We start from the raw sequence: 20,881 nt of genomic DNA on the forward strand, positions 1-20,881 counted from the left end.
ACCCATCGACTGGAATTTGAACCAGGTCTAGTGAGTCTGTATTGTGAATCCTTAACCACCCTCTGATACCTTCTATCAGGAGGACAAAAAGATGCAAAACATGAGAGCTGAGGACTTCCATCTTCACCCATTACAACTCGAAGCTCACAGACAGATTTTGTTTTAATAAGAAGGTGAAAAGCCGCTTGAGTACTGCTTGGGTCACTGAGAAAGAAGCACATGAGTGCTGCTTTCTGAATGACAGAATTTACTTCATGCCTCATTAATTCCTGTCTCTCTAAGACAACAGCCCCTGGCAATACAATGTAGCTGTGGTAAGGATACTGGGGAATGATGTGTAGAACTGTAATGAGAAGGACTAAGTGGGAGGAGCTGAAGCTGGAAGAGCTGTGGAGCAATACCAGATGGACTGCCATTTGTTATGCCTTATCCTCGAAAAGGAAGATATATCGATGGCTTCCAATGGGCCAGCCTTAATCTTCACCTTATAAAAGGCCCAGGACCAAGCACTCTGTCCTTAGACTGATAGACTACACTAAATAAATTTGCACTCCCACCCCCAGAAAATTGACTAAAGGAAATACAGGCCAATCCGTTCATCCATTTAATAACCGAGAAGCTATGTTCAAGGGCAACCAAATTGATTATGGAAAGAATCTTATTTTAAAATATTAAGACTGAGTAAAAATTGATGCTTTAAAAGATAACTAACAAAACACACAGATGACATACATATATACACATATATTGATATATGCAACAACATCTGGATGAAATTCTAAATAATCTGAATATTCAGAAAAAAATAGACTATGGGTTCATTAGAAACTAAGTTATTGACTACTAACTATTGTAAACGAATTGACTCTTAGTCTCACAGCAGCTTTATGAGACAGGCATTTTCTTGTTCCCATTTCACAGATGAGGAACCTGAGGCACAAAATCCACATATTTTGCCCAGCCACACAGCTAGCAAGTGGTAGAGCCTTAATGCAGCCCATGTGGCCTAGATTCACACTTTATACCCTTAACCATGGCATTATAGTGTCCATAAAATAGAGTTGTGTTAATAGTAGACTGAGATGGAGACAGAAATTTAAGAGCAGGATGGATTAACAAAAGATTATAAGGAATCTAAAATGTAACCAAATCTTAAAATCAATATTAGAACACCAAACAGTAGGTCTGACAATGCAAAAATAATGAATTCAACACCTTAAGAGACACTTGAAGAATCCTCTCAAAGGGAGGGGATAAGAACAGACTTGAGAGTTTGAGAAAGGGCATTTGAGTGAGAGTGTGGCAAGGGATTTCAGAATGGAAAATGCTCCACTTTTGGCTTTGATGATGGAGGAAGGCACAAAGAACCACGGAATGCGCCGGAATGCCGGCAGCCTCTAGACGCTGAAAAAGATAAGGATTCTCCTCTAGCACTTCCATATGGAAGACGCCCCTGCCGACACCTTGATTCAGGACTTCTAACTTCCAGAACTGTAAAAGAACAAATGCATGTTCATTTAAGCCACTAAAAAAAGAGAAGAAGAACAAAGACTGGTATGAGGAGCTATGTGAGGTGTAAGATGCCTATCTGGAGGAAGTGAAACTAAGAGTCCAGCAGCAGATTATTTCTCTTTCTGAAGAAAAGATGACAACAAATAGAATAAACCAATAAAAACATAACAGAAAAAAAATTCTTGCACTAAAGGAAGACGAGTCTGCAAATGGAAAGGTGACATTTTATACCAGGCAAAAGAAATAAAAGAGAATAAGATAAAGAGGAAGTTTCTGGTGATATTTTAGTAGGAGGAGGAGGAGGAGGAGGAGGTGTAATTTTTTTTAATGAAGTCGTAATTCTAAGAAAACAATCATTAAAGAGTTCTTGCATATTTTATATAAAATTCCTAAAGAAAAAAATTTTGCTTGAGGCAAACTACAGACAAAACAAAGCAATTACTAAAAAGAGAGAAGGTTTAGAATAACATCACCTTTAGTAAATATTAAAGCTAATAACACATAGAATGAATTTTGTTTAAATATGGTTTCAAATTAATGCAAATATAGAAATCAAATTAAAGATTTTTTAAAATTTCAATAGTTTTGGGGTAGAGGTGGGTTTTTTGTCACATTGCAGAGTACTTTTGTGGTGATTCCTGAGATTTTAGTGTACCTATCACATGACTGGTATACACTATACCCAATATGTAGTCTGTAATTAATGATTTAAATAAATATGAAGATTTGTTCAGAGTGAACCACAAATGAACTAAAACAGAGAAAACATTTCAGCCACCATGGAAGCTGTTCAAGCAGTCTTGTCTCTGAGGCTTGGTTCCTGGAGTTTCCTTTGCCTGGATCCTTTACTCTTTCCACTCAGTTGCCCTTCCTAGGTCAGTTCTCAGGGTTCAAGTCAAATGTCACCTATTCTCAGAAGCATTTGTTATGTTTAAATGTTTGCCTCACTCACTAAGCTTTAGCTGTGGGAGAAGAAATAGGTGTCTATCTTCTCCTCTCCTTCTCCACTCCATTGCCTCACATAGGGCCTGCAATGTTCTTGGTGTTTGATCAAGATTTGTCCAATGAGAGTGAATAAATAGGTGAATGAGATAGTGCTGTAAACACTACTTATATTGAGGTCAATTAGCATATTCCCCTTCAACGTAGAATTTTCACTTCTAGGCATAACTCGCAGAAGATATAATCATAGAAAGAAGTGAAAATTTAGGCATAGAAAAGGTAACTTATTAAATGGTTATAAAATCATGTCTTTACCCTTCCCATTTTTACCTTTGCTTTTGGATACGGGCTGGGCAGGAGTGCTTTCCCCCTACTCCTGTTGTTTCCTTTCAGGGGAGGGGCTCAGATGATATGTCCATCTTTTTTCTCTCCTCCCCTTTATTCTCCATCCCTGGAGGAGAAGGATTGAGTATTTCATAAGTAAATGTAGGAAGACATACTGAGCTTGCTTGATGCAGCCCATTCTTCCTTCTCTCTGGAGCTTGCAGTGAGCAGACTTTCTCTGCAGCATCTCCAGGGATAGGAGCCTGCCCCTCAGTATCCTGTGCCCAGGTGGGAAGGTCCTGACTAGTTATGGGGTTCTTCAATAGACCCACTTGTCTAACAGACCTAGGGTCACATCATCCACCCCAGTCTCCCACAGCAGTAAGGTTCTCTCTCACTCCCTTGCTTTATAGCATAACATGTTTAAAATGAGGGCAGCCAAAAGAGATGCTATGTATTAGTTCCCCTCAGAGACAATTTAAATACATCGTTTCTGCTCACCCAATGCTTTGGCTTATTTTTCAATATTCAAACATACGAATTTCTTTTTGCTTTGCTTATTTGCATATTGGTACTAAATGCTGAACTTTTGTATAACAGGTAATAAACTCTCTGATCTCTGATCTCTATCATATACTCTAATTTGATTATCTGTATCACAAATATAATGACAAAACATGTAGTTCATTTCTAATCAGTTGGAATTCAATTTATAACTTGGAGACCGTTTCTATGGTAAATGTTAGAACTTTAATTTCATTTAAAGATATATTTCTAACTGATTTAGAAAAGAAAAGGAGTTCTGAACGGAAGATTTTTCTCTGGGGAAAAATCAGTTTGGTACTTACAATTGTGTCAAAGGTCAGAGATTAAATTTTTATTCATTTTTCTTAAAATTCCTTCCTTATCAGTCATCCTTCTCATCCCCATCCCTTGTTTTTGGTGACTGCACTCTCCTTGCAATTGGGAGAAAATTAATCATTCACCCAACAGCAGTTGAGAAATATGTACCTTGTTTGTCTCTTTTCATATTCTGAAAAGTGTACTAGATATAATATTTTTTAGACTTAAAACCTAAAATATTTCCTAAAGGCCTTTGTTAGAAATACCATCTTATTCCTTTCACCAGAATGCCCTAAGATATCCTGTGACATGTATGCAGAACAAAACATTTATTTTTAAAAATTGCAGTTCTGTATTTAGTATTTAGCCCTCTATGTAGTATGCAGCTTCCTCAAGAGTCACCTACTTGCTTAGTCATTCAACATTAAAATCTGATCATTACTCATACAATGAGCAAACCCAATAAACAAACTGTTTATTGACCAGAAAGATTATTTCTTAGCTTGGATACACAATGATTATGTGAGGCAGGATGAAATAAACATCTAAAATAAGTAAATACATGTCAACAAAAAGTGACCGGAAAAAGAAATAATCACCACTGTCCCATATATTTCTAATACCCATCAACATCACTAATGCAAACCATAAGCTGTCACAGTTACATTAGTTCTCTGGAGGGATATTTAAAGGTCAAAATCTCTGCAACAGTGTTGTCAGATAAGCATCAGACAAAATATCCCCCAAATTTTTCCCAACTTGAACATTCTTTGAGTCTATGCCTTATTTTTATGGAGTTGCCATAAAATGAACTACTGCCTAAACTACTATGGAAAATAAGCACATGAATTCTAAAGTCTCAATGAGTGACAGACCCTAATTTTCTATTGTACTTTTCAGTTTTTTGTTTTTTAATGCCAGTAGAGGGTTGCTTTAAACACTGAGTTTAGGATTTTCTCTTTTATTACTTCTATTCTATAAGCATTGCTTAGATGTATATACTATAAGAAAGGTGACCCTGAAAGAAATTTCTATTATTCAAGTATAAAAAATACGCCATTAAATTAGTTATACATTTACATTTTATGACAATATTTATCTTCTCTTGATTCTTTAAAAAAATAGTTCTCCTTATTACACATTCACATTTTAATTCAGCTAGGATGAATCAACTCATTGTAAAGGAAAATATTTTGAGACTTTACAGCATCTCCAAAGAAATGGATTTAAGTGAATGGGATATGTGGGACTAACTCCCATCAAATAGCAAAAACCATGGATCACCATCACATTCGCTGCCCAAGCTCACCAGCTGCTGCAACACTCATCTCCTTCCATTTCTCATATCAGCAGCTACCAGTTGTTTACAATTGTTCCCATTTTAATGCAACTCTAATTCCTGTCTCTTTCTTGGAAGGTTGCATCAAGAGTACAGTCTCTCATATAGATGTCAGAATCAATCAAATAGGACTATGCACTTAAATAGTATCTCTCTTAGACATTTGCACCTCCAAACTAGTTCATCTTATCCATCCATCATTAATACCTCTAGAGTTTTCCTTTTAAAACCCAAATCTAATCAGCTCACTAACCTGCTTAAAATATTTTGATGTCTCATCACAATTTTAAGGAGAATTCAAACATGCTTTAGCATGACACATGAGTCCTCTCCCATCCAACTTCACAGTCTGATCTCCTGCACATTCTGCAGATGCACTGTTCATTCCAGCCATAGAAAACATAACATGCCCACGTGTCGGGGACTAATCTCTATGCCAGGAAAACTCTTCTCTGCCCTTTACCTATTAAGTGATTTAGGTGAGTGATTTCTACTCTTCCTTCATATTTTTAGTTCAAATCTCACCTTCTTGGTGTTTCCTTTATTAAGCCCTCCAGAGTCTGGTGCTCTCTTGTCCCTATTCTGAACTTCACGATGGCCACAGAAAGACTTAGATAAGCCTGTATCACTACTACATGAACCACCATTTAGATAAGCCTGTATCACTACTACATGAACCACCAATAAATAGTAGTCTATTTATTGAATGCTATATAAGCTACTATTTATTGAATGCTTTTCATAGATTATACTCAGCACATCAATAATCTTACATAGTCCTCCTAATAGTCCTATGACAGATACTAGAATATCCTATTTCCTTTTTAGAAAACTTCATTTTAAAAGGGGCTAAATCATAATACAGTCAGCAACTGGTAAGGGTTCACACAGGATTCATACACTTGTTCACACGAATACCAACCCTATTACAAAAACTTTAAGTTACACCTCCTCCACTAATGACCTGTATGACCTTGGATATGAGTTTGACTGTTTATAGACTAGAATGTTAGTAAGACTCAACAAAATCTAAGGTGCCCCTAGCTCCAAAACCTTTTAATTCTAAGTCAAATACTTCCCTGTGTGCCAGTATTGCCAATCATAAAATTGAAACAATAATATTGATATATTTATTTCAGCTATGAAGGAAAACATATTTTAAATGATTGTGAGGTACCTACATGTGGCATGCTTATCAAAAAATCTTATGATCCACAATAAGTAATATAATTAAATATATATCTATATTTTTATTCAGGCAATATTTCCTAGGCACCAATAAAGAGCAGTCATTCTAGAAAAATAAGAGAATAGATTATCCCTCCCCATGAGGAGCACACAGGGAGACAGAGCTAGTAAGTAAAATGCCATATGGTACACTTTTAAAGTGTCTGATCACATAAAACACAACTAACCTCCCACAACCATGTGAACACCCACTGCTTACACTGGCCAGGACTTTTGTATAATTTCAGGATTCACTGTTGAAGAAATTTTTCTAGTTCAGTGATCTCCAAATAAGTCATTTAGGGTGCCATCATCATGATTTTGTCATATTGATATTATTTACCTACTATTGTATACTTCATACCTTTCTTCAATCAACTTTCATTACATTCTTAAAATTTAAATTTCATACCATTAACCATAAATAGAGAACTAGAAGAAGCTGCTGTAACTAAGAGACAACTGTGAAATGCATACGACGGAAACAAAAAGCCTTATGAAATGTTATCTAGCTTGGGTTGCCTGTCCTACCCCTGCCCCCCACCCCCAGAGAAAGACACTACACATGTCAAAGTTGTTCAAGACCAAAACCAAAATAAAACTTTCTCCTTGATGTGTTTAGAAGAGTTGGAAAGGGACCAATACTCAGTATGATTCAATATCGCTGAATGACCTTACATGTGCCACCTAAGTCTTCTCATGCACCAGGGTATGTTCCCCTACATAAGGAAACACTGCTCTAGCTTAAATCCTATGGCAAGAAAGAGCAAAAACTGTGGGCTCCAGCACCACATTGTCCAGGTTTGACCTTGGCTTCAGCATTTTCTAAATGTATAACCTCAGGCAAGTTATATAACCTTTCTTGGACCCAAACTGGGAATAATAAAAATACCTACTTGAAAGTTGTTTGAGGATTAATGCAAAAAAAAAAGACTCTGAAATATTCTCGAAACAAAAAGGGACTCAAATATTTATTCATCAGATGACTAATAACTTTGTTAAGAGACAAAGGAAGACTGTATCAGTCCGTTTTCATGCTGCTGATAAAGACACATCTGAAACTGAAAAGAAAAGAAAAGGTTTAATGGACTTACAGTTCTCCATGGCTAGGGATGCCTCACAGTCATAACGGAAAGTGAAAGGCATGTCTCACATGATGGCAGACAAAAGAAGAGAGCTTACGCCGGGAAACTTCCACTTATATAATCATCAGATCTCATGAGACTTATGCACTATCACAAGAATGGCACAGGGAAGACCTGATCCCATGATTCAATCACCTCTCATGGGGTACCTCCCACAGCATGTGGAAATTCAAGATGAGATTTGGGTGTGAACACAGCCAAACCATATCATTTCACCCCAGGCCCTCCCAAATCTCGCATCCTCATATTTCAAACCAATCACACCTTCCCAACATTCCACTAAAGTCTTAACTCATTTCAGCATCAGATCAAAAATCCACAGTCCAAAGTCTTATTCAAGTCAAGGCAAGTCCCTTCTGCCTATGAACCTGTAAAATCAAAACCAAGTTAGTTGCTTCCTAGATTCAATGGGGGTACAGGCACTGGGTAAATACAGCCACTCCAAATGGGAGAAATTGGCCAAAACAAGGGGGCTACAGGATCCATGCAAGTCCAAAATCCAATGAGGCAATCAAATTTTAAAACTCCAAAATGACATCCTTTGACTCCATGTCTCATATCCAGGTCACGCTGATGAAAGAAATGGGCTCCCATGGCCTTAGGCCTCTGTCCTGTGGCTTTGCAGAATATAGCCCCCCACCTCCTGGGCAGTGCCCCAGTATTTAAACTCTGTGTGAAGGCTCGAACCCAACATTTCCCTTTCACATTGCCATAGCAGAGGTTCTCCATGAGGGCCTTTCCCCTGCAGCAAACTTCTGCCTAGACATCCAGGCATTTTCATACATTTTCTGGTATCTAGACAGAGGTGTCCAAACCTCAGTTCTTGACTTCTGTGCACTCACAGTCTCAACACAACATGGAAGCTATCAATGGGGCTTGCACCTTCTGAAGCCATGTCCCGATCTCTACATTGGTCCCTTTCAGCCATGACTGGAGCAGCTGGGACACAGGGCAGCAAGTCCCTAGGCTGCACACAGCATGTGGACCCTGGGTCCAGCCCATGAATCATTTTTTCCTCCTAAACCTCCAGGCCTAAGATGAAAGGGTTTTCTGTGAAGACCTCTGAAGTGTCCTGGAGACATTTTTCCCCATTATCTTGGGGATTAACATTCAGTTCCTTTTTACTAATACAAATTTCTGCAGCCAGCTTGAATTTCTCTTCAAAAAATGAAATTTTCTTTCTATTGCATTGTCAGGATGCAAATTTTCCAAACTTTTATGCTCTGTTTCCCTTTTAAAACTGAATGCCTTCAACAGCACCCAAGTTACCTTTTGAATTCTTTGCTGCTTAGAAATTTCTTCTGTCAGATGCCCTAAATAATTTCCCTCCAGTTCAAAGTTCCACAAATCTTTAGGGCAGGGGTAAAATGCTACCAGTCTCTTTGCTAAAAGATAACAAGAGTCACCTTTGCTCCTGTTCCCAACAAGTTCCTCACCTCCATCTGAGACCACCTCAGCCTGGATTTCATTATCCACATCATTAACAGCATTTTGGTCGAAGCCGTTCAACAAGTCTCTAGGGAGTTCCAAACTATCCCACATTTTCCTGTCTTATGATCCCCTTGAACTGTTCCAACCTCTGCCTGTTACCCAGTTCAAAAGTCATTTAAACGTTTTCAAGTATCTTCTCAGCAGTCCTCCACTCTTATTGGTACCAATTTACTGTATTAGTCTGTGTTCATGCTGCTGATAAAGGCACACCTGAGAATGGGAAGAAAAAATTATTTAATGGACTTACAGTTCCACGTAGCTGGAGACACCTCACAACCATGGAGGAAAGTGAATGCCATGTCTCATATGGCAGCAGACAAAAGAAGAGAGCTTGTGCAAGGAAACTCAGCTCTATATATTCATCATATCTTGTAAGACTTATTATTAACATGAGAACAGCACAGGAAAGACCTGCCCCCATGATTCAATTACTTCCCACAGAACCCTCCCACAACACGTGGGAATTCAAGATGAGATTTGTGTGGGGACACAGCCAAACCATACCAAAGACATTTTGGTAAGGACAAAATTTGGGCAGGGCCTAGAAAGACAATTTGATCACCTATCAATGGATGCTGGATGAAAGGGTGGGTAAATGGGGAGAGTAACACAGCCTGAAGGAAATATTTAAATAAAGACAAATACCACAGAGTTTCTTCTTTTCTTTTCCTTAACCTGTAAATTCAAGATCTCAGGTTTCTACTAGTACCATACCACTCTCCACACCATAATACTGGCATTCTCAAGGTCCTCTCATAAATGCCCAAGAGTAAGTCTGCACTATTTCCCAATTTGTATTTTTATGTCTCTGTTTTTATTTTGTTTCAGCTGTTACAGTGCCTCTTGGTTGACATCAGTGCAAATGCAGGTGCTCATGTCTCAGTCAGTGCCCCAGCTTGGTCAGAATGTATTGAATTAATCAATCTCCCCTTTCCCACTTCTTCCAGGCCAGCTGCCCTCCTGCAGCATCTCCTACTGTTCAGGCTGAGCAACCCTATGCCTTCTTATGATGCTCCAGGAGTCCCAGAACCAAAACAAAGCATCATGCTCTATTGTTAATTAGGAAATATTTCCCTTATATTTTGACCTTACAGGGAAAATTTTTTAAAATCATCCTCAAATCAACATCAAGATGGCACAGGTGTCTGATAAATGATTATATTTGGAGACATTTATTTTCAGAACAAAATTTAGTATTTTCCAGCGACTCTAGTTCTCTTTAACATACTTTTAACACACATGAACAAAACAGAAAGCAACAATGCTATATCACAGATTTTACAATTCCAAAATTAACTGATTCCTTCGAAACTTTTACTGGAATCTATGATTATCTCTAAAAATCAGTTCTCTTGACATGACTTCTGACTGCTCATACTTAACAAATTCCCTTACTCTCTTAAATTTAGTTTTATCTTATATATTGCTTAGAAATTCTGACCATAATTTATCTAATTTTACTCCTAGATATACAAACATCAAATTAATAGTGTCTACAGTATTATAATAGCCTAAGACAGAATTAAGTAAAGGACCTAATTTGGATCTTAAATTCTGGGCAAATAGATTTTGTTAGAACATATATTACATATATTTACATAAAACCATGCCACATGCAATGTATGACTAAAAAACAACCTTATATCCTAAAGTTAAGCTATTTTTTAAAACTATGAACATAGCCATATAAATGGAAAGATTTTTCCCATAAATTCAAAACATAGTTTGGCATGTTTTGGAATGCAAGTGAAAGGAACGTGGTCACAAAATGCATGTTAAATTCTTTGCTTCATTACACTAGTCATGTGAACTTTATCTGCATGAGCTGTAGTTTTCTCCTCTAGAACACGTGGACACAGGGAGGGGAGCACTACACACTGGGGTCTGTTGGGGAGAAATGGGGGAGGGATGGGGGGTGGGGAGGTGGGGAGAGATAGCATGGGGAGAAATGCCAGATATAGGTGAAGGGGAGGAAGGCAGCAAATCACACTGCCATGTGTGTACCTATGCAACAATCTTGCATGTTCTTCACATGTACCTCAAAACCTAAAATGCAATTTAAAAAAATGTTAAAAAAAAAAAAGAAACCGAAAAGATTGCATAAAATGGACTCACAAGTACTGTAATTTTACTTGCTTTGTGCTCTTATTTTGCATCTTTCCTCTTCCCAGTTCCCCAGCATATCTATTTTTTAACGCATGTTTTGTTTTTCCAACAAGTATTTATTGAGTGGCCACTCTGTGCCAGGAAACTAGGTAAGCACTAGGTATCATAAGTTTAGGGAAAAAAAAACAAAACAAAACAAAACAAAATCCATGGCTCTTGTTTACAAAAACCTTGCAGCTTGGTGGACAACATGGACATTCCACAATGAGAGACATGATACAATGTGATGTTAAAAAGAAAAAGCCTTACTGTGCCCTGTAGATTATAATCAGTGATCTAATTTAGATTGGAGGGCATCAAGGTCACAAAGAAAAAGTAGTATTTCAAAAGAGGCACAGAAGGAAGCACATTCCAGCCTTCTAGAAGTATGGTGGGGCATGTAATACAGACCTGAGAAAAACAGAGGTGGACAAGGTCAAGCAACTGACTGAAACGACATAGCCAGGGTGTGGTGTGTAAAGAGGCACAGGCACAAGTGTGACATCTTTGCTGGATTATCAGAGATGTTAGATTTTATTATAAATGCACGGAGTTCATTTGGTAGGGACATTGACCCTGAAGTCAGAACCCAGCTCCATCACTTAATATTGGGTATTCTTGCAGTTTCCTTATATAGAGTTATGTAGAATTAGATAGACTGATGTCTATTAAATGTTTAACACACTGCCCAGCACATTGTAAGAACTATGTCATGTTTGTTGTTGCTATTATTATTTTCATTCTTCCTGGCTTCATCACACAAAACAACTCAGAAGAAGGAGCAACACACTCTGAATCCACAGAGGTTAAGTTCTGGGTTTAATTCTCCCTTTACAGACTGGTTCTAAAGTCAAATGAGGAATGTGGGCTGCATGGTCCCCAAGAATGTGGGCTTGAAATCCCAGGAGGAAAATACGTAGGAGAGTTTTGCTGGAAATCACTGCAAGACCATTTCATGATCAAATTAACCCAGAGATGTCATCTGCTGCTTAGGAGATGGTGTGAGGCCAAATACAAATTAAAAAGCAAGAGGCTTCATTCTCCCTGTTGAAAATGGGGGAAGAGATTTCCCTTTCCTCCTTTTTCTTAGAGCATTTACCTTAGAAAATGAGTATGTACTTTTTCATCTCTTTGATATGTTTATAAATCCTTTTGAAGATTAGATAGGCCTTTGGTTAGGAATATCTTTTGGCCCAGGAATTTATGGCCCAGGAATATCTTTTTCAAGGACCAAAGAACCATCTCTTTGAAATGCAAACATCAAGAGAGAAAGCATCCCTTTTTATAGGGTAGGAGTTTAACTTTGATAGGCCCCTATTTTGAAGTTGCAAAACTTCCTCCTGCCATAAAGCAATGACAAGCTTGTTTTTTTCTCCAATAAAGCTACTTAGCCATGACAGGTGGCCACCCCAATTACCAGGTAAAGTTAGGATGAATCATGTGTGGCCTATAGTATTGTCAAGTCCCTCTTACTTAAAGACTAGTTATCATTTCTCTTGAAAACTTGTATATAATGAGTTGTAACTGCTTGGCTATACAAAGGAGTGAGATTTCTTTCCCTTTGCAATCTCTTAGCAGATTGTGTGTAATGCACACCACATTCTGGTTTAATAACTTAATAGTAAAAGTGTTTTCTTTCTCTAATACCTTTATGGAGAAGATTTTGTTCTAAATTATATTTCCCCAATAGTAGAAAGCTAGGGGGGAGAAAAAACCTTTCCCCCACCATTATAACAAACAAATGCTGGCTAATATGACAAAATTATTTTTAACTTTTTAAATGCATCAGAAAACAAAGTTACAGGATAATCAATTAACCCAAAATTTAAGGAAAGTCTGACATCTCCAAGGAGGATGAAATGCAAGCACTTGCTTCTTTGGGGCAGATGCCAAAATTTAGCTGATAAAAAGAATTCAGTTGAAATGTTGAACAAATTGTACAATGAACTAGCCAAAAAGAAAATTAAGGAAAAAAAATCAATTGACGATAACAACAAAAACCATAAAATACTTAGAAATAAGTACCAAAAGCACAGGCAAGAAAAACAAAAATGAACAAGCAGGATTGCATTCAACTAAAATGTTTCTGCACAGGAAAGGAAACAATAGAGTGAAAAGGCAACCTGTGAAATGGGAGAAAGTATTTGCAAACCATGTATTCAATAAGGGGCTAATAAACAAATTATATAAGGAACTCAGGCAACTGAAACAACCCAATTTAAGAATGGGCAAAGGAGCTGAATAGATGTTTCTCATACAGCTCTAGCTGACCAAGCCTAGCTGAAAGAGAAGCTGAAGGAGCTCTCTATGCCATGCAGATTGCCCTCAAAGCAACCTACAAAAAAAACTACAAAGGCTAGTGTGCCATCTACTGGAGGGGTGAAGAAACTTCACCGTTAGCAGGCTGGATACCAAGCAAGGCACTTGGTGAAATTAGATGTTATCACAAGTCCACTGAATGCCTAATTCACAAACTTTCCTCCTAGCATCTGGTGCAAGAAACTGCTAAGGACTTCAGAACAGATCGGCACATCCAGAGCGCAACTACTTGTGCTTTGCAGGAAGCAACTGAGATCTGTCAGGTTGGCCTTTCTGGAGACATTGAGCTGTGTATAATCCAGACCAAATATGCAACAATTATACCAAAAGACATCCATGCTGCATTCATGGAGAACTTGCTTGAGAATCCACTATGATAGGAAACAGTTCATTCTCAAAGAAAAAAATTAAAAGCTTCCTCCTCTTGTTGGTATTTCTGAGCGTTAAATTCCCCGTGCCACTACCCACATGGAGTCAAAAGGCATCTAAGTAAATGACTGTGAGTGAAAAAATAGGGAACAGAAATCAGGTATTGGCAGTTTTTCCATTTTCATTTGTGTGTGAATTTGTAATATAAATGCATGGAAACAAAGTATTAATATACACCAAATGTTTCAGTTGAACAAGTTTCAGCAGTTTGCCTTCATAACAGTTATAAATAAACCTGTTAAATTTTTCTGAACAATGCCAGCATTTGGATTTTTTAAAAAACAGATTTCTTGACAGCAACTAACTTGTGTTTGTAGCACTTTTATCATATAGTAAATTCCATCCACTCACTATACTTTTCTAAATAATCCTACATACAAGTACATGTTTGTCTGTGCCATTCCTGTCAGTTAGCTACCAAAATGCATTAAACTATTTAACAAAGAAGAAGAAGAAGACTTAGCCAGGTGCAGTGGCTCATGCCTGTAAACTCAACAGTTTGGGAAGCCGAGGCGGGTGGATCACTTGAAGTCAGGAGTTTAAGACCAGCCTGGCCAAAGTAGTGAAACTCCGTCTCTATTAAAAATACAAAAATTAGCCAGGCATGGTGGCATGCGCCTGTAATCTCAGCTACTCAGAAGTCTGAGACAGGTGAATCACTTGAATCCAAGAGGCAAGATTGCAGGGTACCGAGATTGCACCACTGCACTCCAGTCTCGATGACAGACCGAGACTCCATCTCAAAAAAATTTTTAAAAAGCACTTACAAATAGCCAACAAGTATGTGAAAAACTGATCATCACTAATTATCAAGGAACTGCAAATAAAAACCACAAGCTAACATCTCATACATGTTAGAATGGCTTCATGGGGCTGGGCATGGTGGCTCCCACCTGTAATCCCAGTACTATGGGAGATGGAGGTGAGTGAATTCCTTGAGCCCAGGAGTTTGAGACTAGCCTGGGCAACATGGCGAAATCACATCTCTACAAAAAATACACACATTAGCTGGACATGGTGGCACCTGCCTGTAATCTTAGTTACTCAGGAGGCTGAAGCAGGAGGATCATTTAAGCCCCGGAGATCAAGGCTGCAGTGAGCCATGACTGTACCACTGCTCTCCAGCCTGGGTGACAGAGTGAGATCCTGTTTCAAAAAAACAAACAATGGCTTAATGGCCATTGATAGTTCAAAAACACAAAAGATAAATGTTAGCTAGGATATGGAGAGAAAAAAAAATTGTACCCTGCTAATATGAATGTGAGTAGGTACAGTTATTATGGGGAAAAGAATTAGGGGTTTTGCTTTGTTGCCAGGCTTATCTTGAACGCCTGGCCTCAAGCTAGCCTCCTGCCTATGCCTACAAACGCACTGGGATTATAGGCAGCAGCCACCACACCTGGCCTATTCCCATTTTATAGGTGGCAAAAGTGGACCCTGAGTTTTTAAAACTTGCCCAAGCCTAGCCTGCCCAGTAAAATTTCAGCTTGCGCACTCAACAGAAGGGCAGGCCTGGGATACTAACAAAGACAGTCTGGCCCAGAGTCTATACTGTCACTACTGTGACACATTTGGCATCACTCCAAGAAAGGGCAGACCTCCTTAGTCCTTCACACTGTGTCCACGTGCATTCAAACGGGCTGGACAGACAGATCACACACTGGTGTGGCAGTTTCCCGTCTTTACATCTTCACGCAGTCCTGGAGAGAAGAGACCTTGCGTGCCCGTCAGGTTCATCACAGTGGCACTAACTTACTATCTGCCTGGTTTGCCAGCAAGTTACGGGGAAGATCATGAAACATACTTAGGAAGATGTTTCTTTTTAATCAATTATTTATTGCATTTAACAACAGGACCTCACATAGGAAGCAAGGAAGAGAAAGCAAAAAAAAAAAAAATTATGTTATACTTTCTTGCCTCGTGTTTTATTACGTTTGAATAGAAGGTGAATCATGGAATAGTTTACTTGAAAAATTACAAAAGTGAGAGCTTAATAACTTTTTAAAAATGTAAACATCGATTTCTCAATCATAAAGTAAGGCCTTCTGATACTCCTAAAATGAATAACAAAACGATGTTTAACAAAATGGTAAAAATAACCTCTACTCACCAAGAGGTAATAATTATACCATTTTGGGTAGATAACTTTACAGCCTTTTGAAAACAGTCAAACCAATGGTATGCCAGGTTTTATAGGATACAAAAAGAGTGGACATTCTGCAATCAGAAGGTCCTGTGCACAAACACAGAAGCACTCATGGTGTTATCCTGGGGGACTGTGGAGTCTGGGAAGCCAGATCGTCCCTGAGAGTCCCCTCAGGTCTGAACGGCCACTTACTGATATACAAGGCACAATGTGCTAGTCTTATTGCAGTCCAGAAACCAATATTATTTTTATGACTTTATGGATACATTTTTTCAGTTAATGTGTTGTGGGGAGGAGGAGAGGTCTACCTGGAGTGTGGGCAAGATATTAACACATGAAAAGTAAAAATGATAATAGCTAATGCTTATAGCGCTATGTGCCAGCCACTGTTCCTTACTCAGTCCAATGACTAACTCTTGTAATCTACACGACTACTCCCATCTTATAGATGGCAAAAGGGGATTGTGAGTTTAAATAACTTTCCCAAGGCCACCCTGCACCATAAAATTTCAGCATGTACACTTGACAAAAGGGCAGACCTGGGATTCAAAAAAAGGCAGCCTGGCCCAGAGCCTATGCTGTCAAGTGGTCAGAAAAGGGATATCTGAAGAGGTTGTCCATTAGCTGATACCTGAAGGAAGAATGCACAAGCAGGGGGAACAGCATGTCAGGTATACAGAACAGCACAGGCAAAGGCCCTGAGGTGGGAACATGAAGCATGTTCAGGGAACTAAAGAAAGCCATTGTGTGGAGCTGAGGCAGCAGGAGCGAGAAGATGACGTGACATGAGATCAGGGAGGAAAAAGGGACCAGGTCACAGAAATGAGGAAAATGTGTATGCCGAGTTTAAATGGACAGTGCTCAGAATTCCACAACCCTAACTCTCTCAGACCCACGTCCTTTCCACTCGCCATCACTGTGGCTTAAATCCCTACCCAGGAGACACCCACAGTGGTTACTCCGCTGCCAGCTTCAATGAAGCCCTGAGATCTTTCCGAATGAAAAACCAGATTCCTTCACTCTCCAATGTCTAAACTTTTGGTTGTCACCCCTTGCAGGATTAGGTGTCAATTCTTTAGTGAGGCTTAGAAACCCCTTCAGGGTCTGGCCCTGCCTCCTTTGCAGCCTCAGCTCCTGACACTGTTCGAAACCCACACTCGACCTTGGCGCAGACCATTGGAATGCTCTCGTACAACCTGCCAATCGGCAATGAATAAATGTCCCCCATTAATCACTACCATCTTTGCCCATGATTGTTTATTATTTACTTCCAATGCAGATATTAAAGTATTTTTTTTTTCCTGAAAGTCAATAGTGCTTACAGAGCTCTTGTCTTGGCATTCTAAGTAAAATAATCTTTGTTTTTGGAATCCAGGTTTTAAAACATATCAACTTGAGTTCACTATGTATATTCCAAAACCCTGGATTTCCAGGATTTCTGTGTGTGCTTTAAGTTAATCCTCTGAACTGTTAGCACAGGCAATCTAACTACCTGGTGTTACATACCACACAATTATCCACACAGGCCTTCCACAGTCTTATTCCCAGGAGGGGCAAATCTCTTTCCTAAGAGCCCTATTTTCTTGAAGTGTATCTTCTTGTCTCTTGAGGTATTCCCCTTTTGAATTGAAAATTCCACCTTGGAGTTTTTTTTTTTATAATTCTATTTTTTCTTTCCTGTAGTTTTCTACTTGCTTTTTCAGTTTTTCATTCATAACTCAGCCTTCTTTAAATTTTTGATTAAAATAAGTATTTATTTCAAATCCAATTCTTGATGTTTTATGAAAACTTTCAGATACACTAGTAGATTATGAGTAAATTAAGAACCTTCAAGGGAATTGTGATAACACTGAATTGTAATAATGAAACAAAACAGTAACTGTCAGTGAACAGCAAGCTGTTATTGAATCTCAACTGTGATTTTTGAGATTAAATGAACTTTGTAATATAGGAAAAGCACTTCAGAATTCTTAGCTTAGAACTGTCATAACTTAAGCCCAAGAAGATGAAAATGGCCTTCCACATGAACTTTCTTCAAAGTTTATTGAGTGTGCTGTCTTCTTTTTCTCCATCACCAACAGTGAATCTTCAGAAGCCCTCTAATCACCTAGCTTTACTGCTTCGTACTGCAAATTAGAAACCTCAGAAAATAAATTTTTCATCCCTGTTGATGATGTGAGTGACTTAGATCTGTAAATAAACTATAAAGCTTTGGATAAAAATCAGTCATTTCCATGAAAAAATGCCCTGGGATTTCCTTTTCTCCACTCTCCTTTGCTTCAATTCCTGGTAATTTTACAAGGATCTCTTGGATTTCACTTTCATTTTCATCAAATATAAAATCAAACTTAATCATCGTATAATCATATTAAAATGTAGGCAAATTTAAGAGCATTAATTATCTCTTATTGATCAGTCTCAGTATAAGACACTAAAGACAAAGAAAAAGTAATAAGATATAGATTGTTCCCTTAAAAAGATAATAGTAAGATATTGAGGAGCAAACACATGGAGGAGGAATTAGAAAGGAGGAAAGTAAAAGGCTTGAAAGTATAATAAATACGGATTAAGTACAGTACCAATGGGTAAAAAAAAATCTGAGCAGTTAATTTTCATCTCTAAGTTCATTGCTGTCTCTCAGGGATATAGTTGTAGATCTAGGACTGTTTATCACCAGATGAATAAGCGGCATTTCATTTACATTAAAAATTAAAATTACAGGTGTTTATACATTTAAGTCATTAATTTATCCATAATCCGTTTTTTGTTTTCTCCTAGGATATAGGGAATTGGAACCAATTTGTTAATAGGATGGTTTAGCAAGGATACAAAATAGCTTCTCTAAAAGTGTTCTATATTTTATTTCTCTCTCTAAACATTTCTTTCAATGGGCTTCTACAAGAATTCCTTTTGATCTCTCCTATTTTCTTCACGCGTTTTTCCTATGAGGTAAATAAGCTTTTATCTGATTCTTTGGATGAGCCTACAAAACCTCAACCACCTCAATAGCTGCCCTTCTGACAAAATAGTGACACATTGTCCAAAAAAAAAAACAAGAAGAATATGAAACTGGGGAACAAAGAAAAACATCAAAATTAGTTAATAATCAAATTGCTACATTGTTTTATAATTTAAATTTATTATTGAGATAGTAATTCTCTTTTTAAAATGCTTGTAGCATGTATTACATACATGAACACCAGTAAAACACAAAGTAGTATAATTTCTTTAACAAATCAAAAGAAGCTGATTCCTTAAAGTCTTCAAAGAAGATCAAGAGTAAACATTTTGATAAGTTTTACTAGATACAAAGAAGTGTGTGATTTTGTTTTCCTTTGCAACACAGAGGCAATGTGCATTGGAAATATTACAGGCAGATAACGTCCAGTGCAACATGCATTGTGGACTCTAGTCTTTCTCCTTATTATTAGGTTAGTGAAAAAGTAATTGTGTTTTTTGCCATTACTTTCCACTCTAATAGTCTATCCTATTAGATAGAATTATTTGGGATATTTCTTGGTATAGGATCCACTTAACTCCTTAGGTGAAGTATCCCAAATAAAAGCCTTAGGGAATACTTTATATATCATATTACCATTCTTCTCTCTCAGTAATTTCTGTGTTTTCCTACTATTCCATCTTTCCTTTCCTATCATACTGACCTACTACCAGGTGATCAGAATGTTAAAATGGTAAAATAATATGATAAATAAAAAGGAGACTTAGGGCCTTCCAACTCCCAAAACATATAAATGTTCATAGACGTTTTGAAGTCTCAGAATTGACCCCAAGGGCTAGCTGATTAAAAGAAGGCTTTCTGCATGGATCTCAGTGTCAGTCACAATAAGTGTCTGATCTCTATCCCAGACTCTTCCAACAGTTGTTGCTATACGTGTAAGTTTCTCAAATCTATTGCAGAATGCAGTGACAGGCACACTTTCTCTGGGTTTTAGCAGCAGTTTAATTATTCATCTCTTTTTTAACTATACAAACTTTTAAACTTACCCCAATAGCTGCTAAGATTGGTGCTTGATAAATCCACTTGATCTCTCCAGCACTAAGTTCCCAGCACCTGAGACATTGAAAAAAAAACTGTCATGATAAATTGGCAAAGCAAACGGGCAGTGAGAATTAAGTAGTATTTTAAGTTTCACCAAAAACTCCAACCTCGTACTTCCAATTAAGAAACAAGCCATGGCCGGACGCGGTGGCTCACTCCTGTAATCCCAGCACTTCGGTAGGCTGAGGTGGGTGGATCACAAGGTCAAGAGATCAAGATCATCCTGGCCAACATGGTGAAACACTGTCTCTACTAAAAATATAAAAATTAGCTGGGCGTGGTGGTGCACACATGTAGTCCCAGCTACTTGGGACGCTGAGGCAGAAGAATTGCTTGAACTGGGGAGGGGGAGGTTGCAGTGAGCCAGGATTGCACCACTGCACTCCAGCCTGGTGACAGAGTGAGACCCCATCTCAAAAAAAAAAGAGAAAAGAAAAAAGAAAGAAAAGAAATCTTATCTTAAAACTAGCCAATGGGGAAAAAAACAACAACAACATGTAGCGGGTACTGATTTTCATATTATTATCTACCTCTTGCAGATGAGTAAAAATTTGTAAATATTAGTGAATTACTTTTATTGTGACGAGAGTTAAAACCATGTTTCTGGAGTTGCAAAAAGCAATAGTCTTCTAAATGTCATGCAATCGATATTTCACTTTTACTATTACTGAAATGAGCCATAATAATTTAAATTCATTGATAGAGAAAGTTCTCTCTCTGAGACATTACAGCAATTCTATTTTACTTCATGAATTGTAGATCCCTACAATAATGCAAGTTATTCTTATTCATAGAAATGCAATAGAAAATGAATACAAATTATTCTTGTCTGTAGAAATGAAAATAAGCTGTGATGTTCAGTGGAATGTAATTGACTAGTATCCTGTGAATACTGAGTGGCTTTTGCATTTATTTGTAAAATTTCTGTATTTATTGTACTAAATGTAAACGTGGTTCTT

The 20,881-nt window shown here is 37.9% G+C and overlaps 1 protein-coding gene across 1 annotated transcript in view; it reads right to left on the reverse strand.

Annotated features, from left to right (window-relative positions):
• Nucleotides 1-20,881, reverse strand: part of PTH2R (parathyroid hormone 2 receptor) — a 92,851-nt gene that overhangs the window by 14,035 nt on the left and 57,935 nt on the right. The window contains exon 9 of the mRNA XM_003925594.4: nucleotides 19,868-19,934. Within this exon, the coding sequence (XP_003925643.1) occupies nucleotides 19,868-19,934 (67 nt within the window). The remainder of the gene's footprint in view (nucleotides 1-19,867; nucleotides 19,935-20,881) is intronic.

This window comes from Saimiri boliviensis, chromosome 5 (assembly GCF_048565385.1).
Source record: "Saimiri boliviensis isolate mSaiBol1 chromosome 5, mSaiBol1.pri, whole genome shotgun sequence".
NCBI classification, from domain to species: Eukaryota; Metazoa; Chordata; class Mammalia; order Primates; family Cebidae; genus Saimiri; species Saimiri boliviensis.